Source organism: Danio rerio, chromosome 6, assembly GCF_049306965.1.
Source record: "Danio rerio strain Tuebingen ecotype United States chromosome 6, GRCz12tu, whole genome shotgun sequence".
Lineage (NCBI taxonomy): Eukaryota > Metazoa > Chordata > Actinopteri > Cypriniformes > Danionidae > Danio > Danio rerio.
The window spans coordinates 35,438,195-35,455,014 of NC_133181.1; the positions used below are offsets into that span (position 1 = coordinate 35,438,195).

Here is a 16,820-nt window from a genome sequence, read left to right on the forward strand (position 1 = left end):
CATCAGTCACTGAGTTCTAAGCCTAAAGCATTTTCATTATATTAAGTTGGGCTATCTTTGATATTATGCTAATTTGCAGTTCTGCTACGCGGCTGCAAGTTTGATTCAGTTCCAATAAAGGCAGTTGGCATTAATGACATTGAGCATATGCATTCATATCCGTTTGAGCTTCACATATACAGTACTGGCACCTAATATCATCCGCAACATCAGTGTAATCTAAACAACTTCATATTTTGCAGGCATAATTGCTAAATCTCTGCTTGTCATGTCATACACAAACAGGCAGTCAGATGGCCTGTCCATAAAAAATAAATTCCAGTGGTGCTTTGATAGTACTTTAATTAACGAGATGGCATCAGCCGTTCAAAGTCTTATTCCTAAGTGTTATTCCTGGGGGGGGGGGGATCAGCCTGAGCTTCCATAAATATCTGTGTTGGAGTTTCTTACTTTTTTTTTCTATACATTTCCTGCTTTTCCCTGTGATGGTCTTCCATATTACTTGTGTTCTTCTCCAATATTTTCAGTGATAAAACACTGTAAAAATGTTACTGTAAAAATATGTAACTATAGGCTATATATATTTATATAATAGTTCTGTCTGGTTTTTGAATCTAATAGGTTGATAGCCATGCAATATTCTGCCAATAACAGCACTAGTCCAGCCTCTTAACCCTTCACTCTTGTGTATTACCCTGCCTACATACAGCAGCAAGCAGAGGACTCTCCACAGTTTGACAAATATTGCTGCTGTTGGACAACATAATGTACTTTTGAGGCTTTTTTAGTCAGTCAAGAATGTAGTTGGTTAAATTGCAACTATGCTGTTTTATTTATAGGATAGTGCCTATTTTTAAATAAAATATCATTTTAAATAATAATATAGTGCATCGACAGTCATTAGCCTGTCTTTGAACAAAGACGGTTGACAATGTTCATTCAGAAGATGGTGACAGAGACTCCATAGTAAGCCCTAAGAGAAAAACTGGGTAATTTCAAACTGTAGCTGATCAAATCATTATTAAACAAGTAAATTGCTTTTCTGAAAATAAATAAATACATACATAAATCCACAGTATAAATAGCCAGCCTATAATAGTAAAAGCCTACATACATTTTTTTTTATAATCTCCACAATCAAAAGCAGTGTCTGAAAATATTTGATTATCCCCCACTATGACATCAGAAGCCCGGCTCAGGACTGGTGATGGAAACCCTTTACCTTAAACCACTTAAGTGTTGACAGGAGGCTAAACTAAAATGTCCTAATTGAATTAACACAGAATTTAAAGGCTTGTGGTATTGAGCAGCACACATCTCTAATGACAACAAAGGCTAATTAAAGTTAGATTAATGTGGAGCTGCTTGTTTCATTGATGTCTGAACACAAAGTGCTGTATGATTAAAAACAACAGTCAGCATGTTTACATAGACACCAATTTTTTTATTTATTTTAATATGATTAAGACAATACTCTTATTAAGAGTATTTTAAAACAGAAATTTTTAAAGACCTTAATGTGACTACATAAGCCATAATTGTAGTAAACACAAATTGAATTGAGATGCTGTGTATTTCTATTTTAGTCACATTATTGAAGTGCAGGACAGATACGTAAACACTTTAATCTATTACCATCATATAGGACTTGTCTCCACTTGTTATGACAGACTAGTACATACACACACTGCTGTTGGACACTGTATTGTTTGCACCTACTGAGTCATTCCAGTATGGTAGGACCCTAGAAAGCAGAATATCCAAGGGCACAAGTGCACGCACAGTAAACTCTTAAGAGATCATAACACAAGTCATCGGTGTTCAGTATCAAATTCTATTGAAACAGTTCTTTCCTATCTGTCCTTACTTCATACTTTCATTCAGTATCTCAAAATTTGTTGCGGGAGCTGCTGAAAGTTTGTTGACGAACTGCTGAGCTGTAGTTGAAGTAAAAAAAAAAATACAACCAAAATTACATGAAACTCTGGAGGACACACTGGATAGCGTGATGTAATGTCATCAATCAATCTATTTATTATACCATGTAAAATGGAAACATGAAAGGAACGTTCTGAAAGCAGCTCATATAAACACCTTAATCATATTATTGGCTTATTCACATTAGGGTAAATATTTCAATTATCGATGTCCATGTAAATGTCAGTGACTACATTTGAAGAAACATCTAAAATGTATCTGATATTTGCTTATATTTACTTTGTTTATTGGTCTTATTGGTTCTTTTTTTTTCTTACTTGACTAGTCACATATATACTTTTTCAAATAAAAACTAAATTGTACATACCTGTTGATTTTAACCTATTGTTGCACAGTTTGGGTTGAATACAGTGTTATCAGAAATTGAAAAAAAAATCTGTAAATGTCTAAAGCTACATCTGAACTAATCCAGATAAATTTGAAATATTTTTTTTTCTCTCTAAAAACACTCAGAAAAAAATGGTAATCCACACTAAAGTGACTGAAAATACTTTCGTTCATGTATTGCGCATGTGTACAGACATAAGACGCTTTTACCTGTGTCATGTTGACCTGCCGTTTATTTACTTTCTGTCTCTTTGAAACATTGTGACAAAATGTTGGCATGTAACACAACTGTTGTCTGTTCCCGCCACTGAACAATAGCTCGCTGTAAACATTCCATGTCCTCTTGAAGAGAAACAATATGTAACATGGAACTGACATTAATCTTTAATAAAGATGTCAAAACAGACAACATCCAAAACATCTGCTTTACAGTGTCATTCACCATGTTAACTGGATTGGTCACATGACTGTGTCACATGTTTTCGAAAGCTTCTGTTTTCACAGTCCACACTGCAACAACAGCGTTTTCAAATTCTTCCATATTTTACAGTGTATTCAGAGAGATGCATGTTAATTTCCTAAAAACTCTGTCTCAGTGTGAATGGAAGGCTGAAACAAAGAAAAATATGCATTTTTTAATTTTTACGAAATTTACAAGTATAAGTGTGGATGTCAAAACGCATGTCAAACTTCTCTAAGACACCTGAACTCTCAGAGGGTTAACAGCAGACAGCAGTGTGTACTGTATGTTATACTGCTGTCATTTTAATACACAGATCTAAAATGAACATGTGGTTTCTTTCCCGGGAGTTTATGCTCACAGACATTATCGACTGTGTTTATATGAACTTTGTGTGTTTTTGATATAATGGTTTTGGACATTTTAAGCTTTGTAAGACAATAAGGTGAACTGTAAAATTACTAAAAATAAATTTAAAACTCACTACACACATGTTATTTGACAGCTGGCTTTCTCTGCATGTGTTATACAGTATATACACTCACTGGCCACCGTGTTATACTGTATATACACTCACCGGCCACTAAAGTACTCCTCACTAATACCAGGTTGGACTGCCTTTTGTCTTCAGAACTGCTTTAATTCTTCGTGGCGAGCCTGTGGCGTTGACACAATGCTCAATTGGTGTTAATGGACCCAAAGTCTGCCAAGAAAATATCCCCCACACCATTACACCACCACCAGCAGATGCTTTTCTGCATACCTCAGTTGTAACGAGTGATTATTTGAGTTACTGTGGCCTTTCTATCAGCTCAAACCAGTCTGGCCATTCTCCTCTGATCTCTGGCATCAGCAAGGCATTTGCGCCCACAGAACTGCCACTCACTGCATATTTTCTCCTTTTCTGACCATTCTCTGTAAACCCTAGACATGGTTGCGTGTGAAAATCCCAGTAGATCAGTTGTTTCTGAAATACTCAGACCAGCCCATCTGGCACCAACAACCATACCACATTCAAAGTCGAATAAATCCCCTTTCTTCTCCATTCTGATGCTTGGTTTGAACTGCAGCAGATCGTCTGGACCACGTCTAAATGCATTGAGTTGCTGTCATGTGTTTGGCTGATTAGAAATTTGTGTTTATGAGCAGTTGGGCAGGTGTACCTAATAAAGTGGCCGGTAAGTGTATTTCTGGAGTTTAAACTGACAAGTCTTTCAGTTGAAGGCGGATATTAAACCTAGTGCGTAAGATAGACATGATAAAACCCAGAAGGCATTTTGTTTTGAGATTATCTGAGATATGGTGTGTAAAGCCTTTGCTTTCTTCTGGAAATGGGGGGAAGAGTAGCTTATTTGCATCCTAAAGAGACACATGAACAAAACATGTTTTTTTGCATTCACTCAAGAAAGGGTATTTACAGGATATAACACATAGCCTATAGGGTGTTTTGAGCTGTAACATTCTGAAGAGACACGAGTTTCTTCTCGCATCTATCCGTCTAAAAATAAGCATAATATAATTATTATTTTAAGCATATTATATCATATGCATATATTTTCCCTTTACACTCTTCCTTTTAGTATGATAGTTTACCCATAAATAGAAATTATACTATCCTTTGCTCTCTCTGCTGCTTTACACCTAATGCTTTTCTTTAGTCTGATATATTTGGTATAATCAATGGGTGATGTGCATAAAGTAAGAATGTGGTCAACAGGTAAGTCATTGTAAGAGACAAATGAGCTTATAGAGAATATGAACTAATGGATGTGCTGTATGAGGCAGCCCTTTAAGCTGAAGATGCTTTTAGTTCTATCAGGGTTCTTACTCTGTTGGTTAACAGGTTTCTAGGTTACTTTAGATTCCGCTCTTTTTGATTCATTAACAAGGCCACCGTTTCTACATGCCCTTATGGAACTGCTGGAAGTGAGCAACAGATTTTCAAAAAACTTGAGTTCGTTAATTAAATGATCTGTTTTTTCAATGTGTATAAGGGATGCCATTTAAAGTTATGATGATTTTTTTGTCATTTTAATAAATAAAAAAATGTTAATGAAAAACAACCAATTAACCTTAATACTGCATGGGGAATTAACTAACAGTAGCATATAAGCCACTGACTTGATATAAAGTGAATATGCTTCTCAAACGACCAACTTACTCAAGAGAAAATGTTTTTTTTACTTGAAATAATCGCCACATTGTAAAATGATAGATGTGATTTATGGTAATTTGATAAAATGATCATAATGAGTGTTATTTTCTTCTCAAATGTGCATAGGATATTGTCCACATAATGACAAATTTGCAGACTATGCAGAAGGAAACTTTTACTAACTCATAATCTGCTGGCCATCTGCTCAACATTATTCTTCATTTGTACTGCCTAATAAAATAGCATGTGAAAATATGGTGCTTTGTATACTGTCACTTATGACACTTTTTAATTTTGCCTTGTGACATGTTCATTCATTTTCAAATGAAACCACATGTTCTGCTTGGTGTACCATAAAATTGCAGCCTAATTTAGTTTAATTTTAAGTAAACTTAATTTAAACTTAACTTGGTTTTTCACACCTCAATACTTAAGACTCTAATGATGATTTGCCTTTAATGACCACTGATATTTTTTGCTGATTAAATTAGCAATGACAATTAAATGTCAACATCCTTATGCTAATTTGCAAAGCAGTTTTGTAATGTCCTTTACTTGTTTTAGTTTGAACTTTAAGACAAACCACAGATGTGTCTTGGTAGTAAAAAAAAGGTTTCTGCAGTTCTAAGAAAAAATGTCCTTTTGTTGAAATGACTCTAATAATGTCTAAAAAGTCTCCTTCTATCATTCTAGCATCATTGCAAAGCACTAAGAGGTAATAACAGTAATAACAATATATAATAAAACATTAATAACAAAACGTCTGAGGATATAGACCTGCAAGCGGTGGAAATGAAATCCTTGGCATAGACATGGCAGTCATATTTTTGTAGTCATGACCAAATATGATCCCTGTGGCTCTCATTATGCTCAAAGCCTTCCTCATTCATTCAGCTTCGGTTTTCACAGTTCTGTTATATTCCTCAGGCAGATGCTCAGTTGTGAACAGTGGAGATGCCTAGCTTATCTGAAACTTTTTAGCAATTCTGTGAGCATCTATGCCCTATGCCCTATGTCTGTGCCTTTCCTCAATCTCTCTTTCCATCCTAATGTCCATCGTCTCCTTTTTTTGTCTTCTGTTCAGTCAATCAGTCCTTTTATAAAGAAAGAAAGAAAGAAAGAAAGAAAGAAAAAAAGAAAGAAAGAAAGAAAGAAAGAAAGAAAGAAAGAAAGAAAGAAAGAAAGAAAGAAAGAAAGAAAGAAAGAAAGAAAGAAAGAAAGAAAGAAAAATGTAATGTGTTTATGAGTTCTGTGTATTTTTGTGTCTCAGGGTGCCCCACTGAGTGGGATGAATTTTGGTGCTGGTCTGGGGCAGAAGTTGGACAGGTGGTCAACATCTCCTGCTCTGAAGTATCTCAGCTATTTGTGAATCATGGTAAGATACTGCTATCGTATTTAGATTTTTTATTACTAATTGTCTGTTTTCAAATATCAACAGAAGCACAACTTTAGGATGTTGATTGGGTGTGTTGATGGATGATCTCAAGCTACTTTAAATCAGAATTGAAGAATAAACTGGTGTAACATTATTTTGAATTCACATACACACACACACGTTGGTATTGGTGGTTTACAGGGAGTCTCCATTAGTGTAATGCGTTTTGTACAGTAAAATCTGCTTATTATATGGCCTTACCCCACACCTACCCCTAAACCCAACTCTCACAGGAAACCTGTGGCAAATTTTCATTGTCACAAAACCCACATTAGGACAGGAGGGTTCCCAAATGTTTTAGCCTGCGACCTTCAAAATAACAATGCCAGTGACTTGTGACCACCAATATGCCCTAAGATGGTTATAAATATATAAATCTTGTACACAACGGCACACACATACTGTACCAATAGGCCCAAGTTTATTTATCATTTAATTTTAAAGCACGCCTCTCTGAGATTATCCTCTATGTTCAGTTGTGGCCTGTATTTATTTTTAATGTATGTGACAGGCGTAAAGCTGTCAGAAAGTTTAACCTGGTTCCATAAAATATACAGTTGAAGTCAGAATTATTAGCCCCCCTTTGAATTTAATTTAATTTTTTAAATATTTTCCAAATTATATTTACCAGAGCAAAAACAAATGTCACAGTATGTCTGATAATATTTTTTCTTCTGGAGAAAGTCTTATTTGTTTTATTTTTACTGAAATTGTGGAAAAATAAACAGGGGGGCTAATAATTCAGGGGGACTAATAATTCTGACTTTAACTGTATGTGCTGTGTCTTTAATATAACATAATCACCCAAGAGGTTGCAAAAACTATTTTTCTTCTGTAGGTTATGGATAAAATGTGGTGATTGTTAGTTTAATAAAAAATATTTTTATTTTTGAAAATTACGAAGTGACTTCCCCTGATTGTCTTGCGACCTCCGCCTTTGGGAAGCACTGCATTAGAACATTGTCATACCGACATCATCATACAAGACGCTGTCAAGAAATACTGGTATTGCTATACTTTTGGGGACATTAATTTCTCACATTATGAGGAATACAATGTGTAAAGACACACGCTATAGACAGTGACTGCTGTAATTTATTGCACAAGTAAATACACAGCCATTTGCTTTTGTCCTCTGCATTGAAGATTTCTAAAGATCCACCATTGCGTCTTTAATAACATTTGCAGATTAGGTATGATTGGAGACATCAGGGCGCTTTAAAGACTGAACTCTTAGGAAGTGAATGGATTTTTTCATGCTGAGGACTTGAGGAATATACAAAAGAATTTATGCCACAAAGAAACTTTTGCAAAGTAAGAAAGGAAGAAAACAATGACCTTTGACCTAGAAATGCATCTTTATTGTTTAATGTTACAATAACAGATTAAATTGAACGAATGTTGTGGTAATATGTAAATTAAAATTACTACATTATAAACTAATAATGAGTTAAGGCATGCTCAGATTATGAATTAACTTTTTACAACATGAGTCATTGTGCTTGTTAGTACATGTTTGTTAATGTATTATTTAACGCTTTAGCTAAATGTAACCAAAATAAACTCATCACCTGTTAATCTTTCTTTAAGTCATCACTTTACTTGGAGGGGCACACTATTATTAACTCATCATGAACTCTTGTTTTACATTCGAAGAGTTCAGATGGAAACCCCTCTAAATCCATCAGATCTCTTTTCTTGTAAATGAGCATTCTCTAACAGGCTCCTCTGATTAGGTTAAGAAGTTTCATTTTATATGTAATGATAAGGTTATTAGCAAGTAAATAAAATACCCTGTTTTTTTTCCAAAAAACATCACTTTAGACAATTGTTTGTTTTTTTAACAAGGTAGATTTTCTTTGGTGTCAAAACCAGCTTGTGCTTTTTTTATGCAAAACCCTCTAAACACACCTATTGGAACAATACAGTGTAATTAGTTGAAAATCACTAAAGATGCATATAGAAATCAATTTACTAAACATAAAACACTCTACACAAACCACCTGAAATGTAAAATGTATAAAGTGGCGGTTTATTCCGCTGTGATAAACCAGGAACAAAGCAGAAGGAAAATGAATGAATGAAATCTGTCAAGTAAATGCATTAATCAAACTGCCATTAAATCTTATCAATCTATTGTCATTTCTGATATTTGAGATTTAGATTAAATTTAAGTAGATTTAATTTAAAGTAACATTGTAAACTAAGCTTGTTAGATTCAAATAATGTAGTGTAAAAACATTGTGAAACATCAATATCTGTGCATCGTCCATTAATATTAAAAGATTATCAGATGTACAGGTATTTTGAAGTAATACAAATAATGTCGTTTTTTACATTATCTTTTAAAAAATAGCTTAAATTAGCAAATAAAACACAAGGTGGGTCTACTGGGCAAAAAGGGGATGCCTCTCAGACAATTTTAGAAGTCATTTATTTATTCTTACCATACTTGAAGTCTTGGTCAAGTAGGATAAAAGAACAGCATCTGAGCTTGCTATAAATGCATGCTACACTTCCGACTGTACATTTTGTTTCTTTTTCTTATAATGCACAGAGTTTTAAGGTTAGGGGCCGTTTCATTTGCCATTCACTGACAGTCGGACAGGCTCATTAAGTTCATCAAACCCCATCTTTTACAATCGAAATCGAAAGCAGAATATTCATTCATTCATTTATTTTCTCTTTAGCTTAGTCCCTTTATTAATCCGGGGTTGCCACAGTGGAATGAACCACCAACTTATCCAGCAAGTGTTTACGCAGCGGATGCCCTTCCAGCCGCAACCCATCTCTGGGAAACATACACACACACACTCATACACTATGGACAATTTAGCCTACCCAATTCACCTGTACCGCATGTCTTTGGACTGTGGGGGAATCCGGAGCACCCGGAGGAAACCCACGCGAAGGCAGGGAGAACATGCAATCTCCACACAGAAACGCCAACTGAGCCGAGGTTCGAACCAGCAACCCAGCGACCTTCTTGCTGTGAGGCGACAGCACTACCTACTGCGCCACTGCCCCGCCGAAAGCAGAATATGTCTCCTCATAAAAGCCGGCGTATCAGCTCACTGCTACACTGAAAACATATGATTTGATTTGCGCATTCTGATTGGTTCTCAGGATATAGCGGTTTTTGCTTTTAAAAGCAAAGTAGTGTTTAGTGGCTTTTGTTAGCAAACTGTTATTTCTGAATGTGCTGACGCTTGGATTTGGATGATTAGAAGCTAATTTATTTGCTGGTGGTGTACTACGTGGCTAAAGCATGCACTCAATGTCATTCTCATTTTTGGCAGAAGTGGCGTTTAGCGGCTTTTGCATCTGACCTCTTCATTTATTTTTTTGTTTAATTGAGGAGCTTAAAAAAAGCCAACTACAATGAAATGTTTCATATAAATCAGACATTTAAAATGTACACACTTGACAGGTAGAGGACAATGCACAAGACATTGTGAGCAAATTAAGACAAATGTAGAAGCAGCTCGACTAGTGTATTCAGTATTGAGCTCCATTGTGTTATAAATGGGATTGTTTGTTTTTACTATAATAGGCTGAATATAAAACGGTAAAATTAACATTTCGGCCTTTTATAAGAAAAAGTTTGAGCACCTTTGGTCTAGTGCATGTTTACATTGAAACAATAGAAGCATCACATCAAAACAAACATCTACATCAAAATTGACAGTTTAAACACAGAAATCATGAGTAGTTAAAATGAGACCATGACAACGTTCGCCTACAAGTAAAGTGATGACATAAAGATACATGAACAGGTCATGTTGGTTACATTTAGCAGAACATGTAACGTGTTAATCAATGCCATAATTAACAAACATATATAAGTAATTAAGATTATATAGTAATTAAGCCATCATTTACACATTAACTCATTTCATTCATGTTGTCGTTAGTTCTTGAATAGTGCAAGGGTTAATTCCTCATTAATTTAATTTAATTCACCTTTATTTGTATAGCGCTTTTACAATATAGATTGTCAAAGCAGCTTCACATAAAATATCATAGTAAGTTGAAACAGTGTAGTTCATAGTTCATCACTAGTTAAAAATGTAACATTTAGTTTACACTGCATATTAGAACATCATTGCTTATGTACTGTTATTGTACAGTGTTTCCCATTTATCCTCTACAGCATATTCTGTTGCCAGATCATATTCTTTGGTTGGTCTCTTGTGTGCACTCAAGCACATGCAGCAAACAGACTTTCTTGACACTCCAACCAAGAGCAATAATGTGACAAGGCAAACACACACAAAGAAACATCATGAGTGCTCTGTAAATTCCTAGCTACAGCTTTAAATACCCAGATATCATAAACTCTGTTAATAGTTGCCACGGGACAACTGAGTGTATTTGTTTTCACAGGTTGAGTAGCTATTAAAGTTATTTGTGCAATGTGAGCAAGCATATTGGACTCATGATGGACTTTAAGTGTTGTCTTCAGGAAATTGGTAACAGTATATTTATACTGTACAGTTCCTAGAGTCTTGTGAGAGAATTTTCCCATCTCGTCACTATGGGTGAAAAAAAGTAGCATATGAGGGAACACAAAATAATGCCCATGGCTCCTGACGATATGATATGTCTTATGAAGCAAAATATTGGTCTGTGCAAAGAAACTCAGCAATATTAAAAATATTATTACTTTAAACTACATCCTGGGGCACATGTGAAAATCAGAATCTTTTTATAAGAACTGGTTCTTTGTAATTCAAACAATTGATTTACCTTTTTTTACAGTACATTGTCAAACATACACAACTATATTAGTAAAGCAACCAAAAGGAATGTAAAGTTAATGAATAAGTCTTTTTTTTGCAGTAATATGTAGTGCTTAATTTGTAAGGTTTTGAAACTTAATTTGTAAGTTCCAGAACTAAACCAGAAAAATAAGCTATCGAGATTGACATCCACCACACTATTTCAAATTTCCTGGAACATGACGTCATCAAATTTCTGAAGAGTCTTTTATTATTTTGTGCCATATAATGTCTCTCATGGTCACTCATGAATAAGAACAAACAAACAGCTACAAACATAAATCTTATGAAACATCGCAATTCAGTTTGCTTCCAAGTAAAAAGAAAATTATATATATATTAGGGGTGTAACAATATTAAAACCGAACCGAAATATCGCGATACACCAACCACGATACGTATCGCAAAACTCTCGTAGCGTACCGCGGTACTTTCACGCCCCCTGCTGCCCATTGTTGAGGTTGACGTCACTTGTCTCTAACTAATTAAACCAATTTAAATACATCTTTATTATCATATTTGATTAAATTGTTTTAGTAATGATGAGGATTTGTTCTAAATATTATATTCTAAAGTTAGTATTTTAGTGCATGTCATGTGACTTGAGTAAGCATCACACTCGTTACTACTGGACGCAGGATGGCTGCTTCACATAGTACTGAGATTGCAGATCCCCCAGACACATTTAAGTCATCTGTGTGGAAACATTTTGGTTTTCCAGTTGAGTACAGGAATAGAATTCGTGTCTTAGACAAAGCCTTACTTGTAAAGAAAAACATTTAAAAAGTGTGGTAATTTCACAATGTGAGGGTGTAAGCAACAGAACTGCCAACAAAAGTGATTTAATGTACAAAAGTAAAACCAGAATAATGCCTGAATATACAAAAAAAGAGAAATATTTACACTAATAAAAATAATATAATAAAGTAACAAATTCAAACAAAAGTATCAAACAAAAATTAGTTAAACTCGAACAAGGGGGTGATAGTAAAGACAAACAAAAGAAATAAATATAATAAAGCAATTCTAACTCATGAATAACCCCTCTTACCTCGCTAAAACTGATGAAAAGAAAAAAAAGGTCTTCAGCGCAGTGCGCCGCATTCTTCCATATACTGAATAAAATAAACAAAGATGACCTTCACCTTTTACCTGATGTCTTTAACAATACATTTTCTACGTGTTTGCAAAATGGAAATCGTATGACATTTTCCCTATCCACCTTACACTAAGGTTGAACTTGAGGAGATACAGCTATATTGTCGGAGCTAAAAAATAATATACAAATCAATTGAAATAAAAATGTACAAACCTCATAAAATTTCTTAAAGTGGGCAAAAGTAATGCAAAATAATTTTACCCAAACGAAAGTTAAGCAAAAACAACGAAAATCATAATCATGTCAGAAAAATACACGAAAAACGAGATCAAAGGAAAAAGCGCTCTCTCTCCCGCTCTTCCTGACATGCCTTTTACATTCCCCCGCTGCGTCGCCAAATGATGATAGATCGGTCTCTTGACCAATCAGCTGTCAAAAAGGCGGACCTACAGAAATGACAGGCATCAGCTGTCGTGAAGGCGGACCTACATAAATGACCGGCATAGAGGAAGCGGGAGAGAGAGATCGGGAGGCAAACATACAGCCGGCTACAACCCTAACATTAGTTTCAGACACAACCGCAATGTATTTTACTGGTGAATATGTCATGAAAAAACACTTTACAAACACATTATATGTATATTTTTCTATAATTTAAACGGAAACTTATCTATCTAAATGAAACCATATAATCAAAAATGAGCGTCTGTGTCTGCACAGAGATCAAGCCTCTCATCGGAGAATGTGGATATTATGGTGTTTTTGAAGAAGATCTTTCACTAGTCTACACTGCAGTTATTTATTTAATTTTAGTTTACTTAGTTAAGATGGCTGCACTAAAGAGAATAGTTTTTTTTCTGTCTATATTGGAGGTATTTATTTAATTCTAGTTGTTTACTCGGGTATCCTGACTGTACTAAAAATGCGATGACAAAGTTAATAAAGAAAAAGTTAAGATGTTCTTGTTATTAAGTGAATTGTCCCTTAGCATTGCTGTTAGCATGACATCAACCCTAACCCCACAGCAAACAGAAACCGAACCGAACCGTGGCTCCAAAACCGTGAAACCAAACCGAACCGTGCCTTTTGTGTATCGTTACACCCCTAATATATATATATATATATATATATATATATATATATATATATATATATATATATATATATATATATGGTTGACGTCAGAATTATTAGCCCCCCTTTTAATTTTTTTCTTTTTTAAATACTTCCCAAATAATGTTTAACAGAGCAAGGAAATGTTTCTTCTGGAAAAATTCTCATTTGTTTTATTTCGACTAAAATAAAAGCAGTTTTTAATTTTTTTAAGGCTATTTTAAAGTCAAAATTACTAGCCCTTTTTAGCAAATTTTTTCCCGATAGTACAGAACAAATCATCATTATACAATAATTTTCCTAATTACTCTAACCTGCCTAGTTACCCTAATTAAATTAAATAAAAGCTTTTAAATGTCACTCTAAGCTTTATAGAAGTGTCGTAAAATATCTATATTATGTACTCGTGTCATCATGGCCAAGATAAAATAAAACAGTTATTAGAGAAGTTAGTAAAACTATTATGTTTAGAAATGTGTTGAAAAAACCTCCGTTAAACAGAAATTGGGGGAAAAATAAACAACAGGGGTGCTAATAATTCTTGACTTTAATTGTGTGTGTGTGTGTGTGTGTGTGTGTGTGTGTATACACTGTTGAAGTCAGAATTATTAGTATATATATATTAGATATAAATAATATATACTTATATATAATTAACTCACTCTCTCTAATCTTCAAGAAGAGCCCACAGTTACAGTACCTCTTCTATCATGTTTTTCTGGCTGACTTGACTTGGTTTGCTTCTGTCTCCTGTTACCCTGATCCAAAAACGCAGTTCCATCATCTCGAGATCTCTTTTGATCAGACTCATTATCAGATTTACTTGCGGTTTTGCCATTTTGAAAATGCATATAGTATTTAGGTAGTTCACTATTACATTATTTATTTTCGCTGCTCTTTGCAAGCGAAACAATAATCACCAACGAATGAGAGTGATTGTAAGCCTATGAATGATGATGGGCTGAAAATGTTGTTGAGGGCCGATAGTTAAAATGTGAATTTTGCTTTAACTTGCACATGATGTCTACCGTCATGTGCGCAAATGCAGGTATTCACTACCCACAAGTTAATGCCAAATCTATTAAATAAATGGAATGCAAAACACAAATAATTTTTGGTTGATTTATCCAGGAGCCAAAGAATACCACTGTACTTTTTTGTTGTTTTGAAAAAATGTTACACAATAGTAAATGCTTAACAATGATAAATGTAACCATTTTAATTGATTAAGTGTTTTGTTGCATTCTCTCAAAGTACTTATAGCAAACACGAGGAACAAACTGGTGTAACACCTTTTTTAATTCAGTCAAGTTTATTTGGAGATTTTTGTTTGTTTTTTTGCGTTTTGTTCTACTGTCTTCAAATTCAGCCAGTTTTATTTTGCTTGAATTGGTTATATGTATTAAAGCTTCCCACAATTGCATTCTGTAATTCACTATTACAAGCAACATAACTATTGTATTTTTTGTTTACAATTAGCTCAATGGACATCAACATGTGCGCACACACACACATACACACACATGTTGGTATTGGTGGCTTACAAAGATGTAAGATTTCCATAGATGTAACATATTCTATACAGTAAAAACACCTATTATATGGCCCTACCTCTACACCTTTGAATGTCAAAAGAATTTAATTTGAAGCATTTTGAGTTACAAAGACATCAGGCATGTCCTCATAAACCACCATAATAGAGTATTATGTCTTACCCATGGCATTATACAATAATCTGTAAACCACCAAAACCAGTACATACGCACAAACAATGTTGTAATTACCTTTTTATAAGGACTACTGTACTGTATATATTTTTGAAACTTTATTTAGCTAGTAGTAAGTCATCAATGTGACAAAAATGTAAACCTGAAAGAAATCAAGACAGTTCTCTTCAGATATCCCAATTCTATCATATATTGCGCCTCCACTGATTTTAAAAGATTATTTATGGACTTTTTTTTTTCTCCACTATGAATGCCAATGGCTACCAGTTTACCAATGTACATGGTAAATTGGTAACATAGTAACAACATCACAGTTTCAGTCCCCCCAAAAATGTCTAAACAAAGTAACAAACCATAAATGAATAAATAAAATGTTTGATATATTCAAACATGATTGCTTAGTATTGTACATTTTTTTTATTAAAACATAAAGTTTGCAAGAAAAAAATTCTTGAGCAAAATGTTTCTTAAGGAATGATATAAATACCTAAAAATACACTCTTGTTCATTTTCATAGTGTACTTCATTTAGCCTGATAGTTAAATGTGTAAAACTTGACATTACAGCTAACCTATAACCTTCTGTCTCCTCACCTACACTTATCTCGGCCATTCTGAAAGCCTGCTAAGTGGGTGGTTTAGTGCTATAGTTTGCCAATGGGAGTTCTTTTCACTTGCTGTTTCTAGCATTACCATAACGTGTAGTTCATACGCTGTAAGTCTCTGTCTCTCCCTGAAGCCACAGTGGGGGAAGACGGAGCAGTGAGGACTTGACCGCTGCTGCTTTCTCTGCTACAGATGTCAAGCGTTGGCCTAGGGGGATTGAAGAGATAGAACAACCAGCGCTATCAGCCAGTGCCTTAATGCCTCCTTTAACCCTCTTTGATTTTTAATATTTGTATTATTTCCTTGGCACATTTTCAGCAAGATTTGGAACACAGCTATGTAGATATCTGCAGGTCTATTGTGTGTACTTAAGTATTCACAGAGGTGTGTGGGGGGATGCAGGAATATCATGATGCAGATAGCGATTGTGTCATGAGTGTTTTGCTTTTTCTTAGCCTCCACAACCTTTCCATTGATTTCTCAACAGCCTCAGAGCTGCTTTGCAGGCTCCATGATTTTAAAAATGTTTTTTTTTTTTTTTTTTTCAGTGCCAATATGTGTAACTTGTGTGTAAATGCTTTGGAAGAACTGTTATTAGAGATGCATCGATTGATTGGCCATTTATAAGAACAAGATTTTATCACTGTTCTATACTGTTCATATTAATTCAATTAACTTTAAAAACAAAAGACGATCCTTATACTTTCGAAAGGCCAGTATTTATGAATTTTAAGTTTCTTTGAATTTAAAGGGCACCTTTAAAGCTGGTTCTCCTCACCCACCATTCCCACGTGCATGTCAGAGCCATAGCCTTCACTTAGATAAACAGCACAGTGACAGACAAGAATGAAGAAGATCTCCCTTACCACACTAAGAACTTCCCCAGCTGTTATTTGATATGTTTGTTGTGGAGTTAATTCAAGCCTTTTTGCTTTTAACTTTACACTGATTTCACACAGCAAATGTAAGGATTCACATTAATATCCACTGCTATATGTGCATCCATTATGTTATGTACAAAATAAACCTGATTTAGGTCCACAAACCGAGATTGAAGCATCTTTTTTTGTCATTGTACTAGAGCTGCACAATTAATCGAAAAACGTTTGCAATCTTAATC

At 34.5% G+C, this 16,820-nt stretch overlaps 1 protein-coding gene across 2 annotated transcripts in view; it reads left to right on the forward strand.

The window, feature by feature from the left end:
* ghrhrb (growth hormone releasing hormone receptor b) overlaps positions 1–16,820 on the forward strand; it is an 80,035-nt gene that overhangs the window by 33,911 nt on the left and 29,304 nt on the right. The window contains exon 3 of one of the 2 annotated variants that reach the window (XM_001331885.10): positions 6,211–6,315. In XM_001331885.10, coding sequence (XP_001331921.5) covers positions 6,211–6,315 — 105 coding nt within the window. Of the gene's footprint in view, positions 1–6,165; positions 6,316–16,820 lie in introns of both variants that reach the window. The other variant, XM_073954322.1, reaches the window with a different exon arrangement.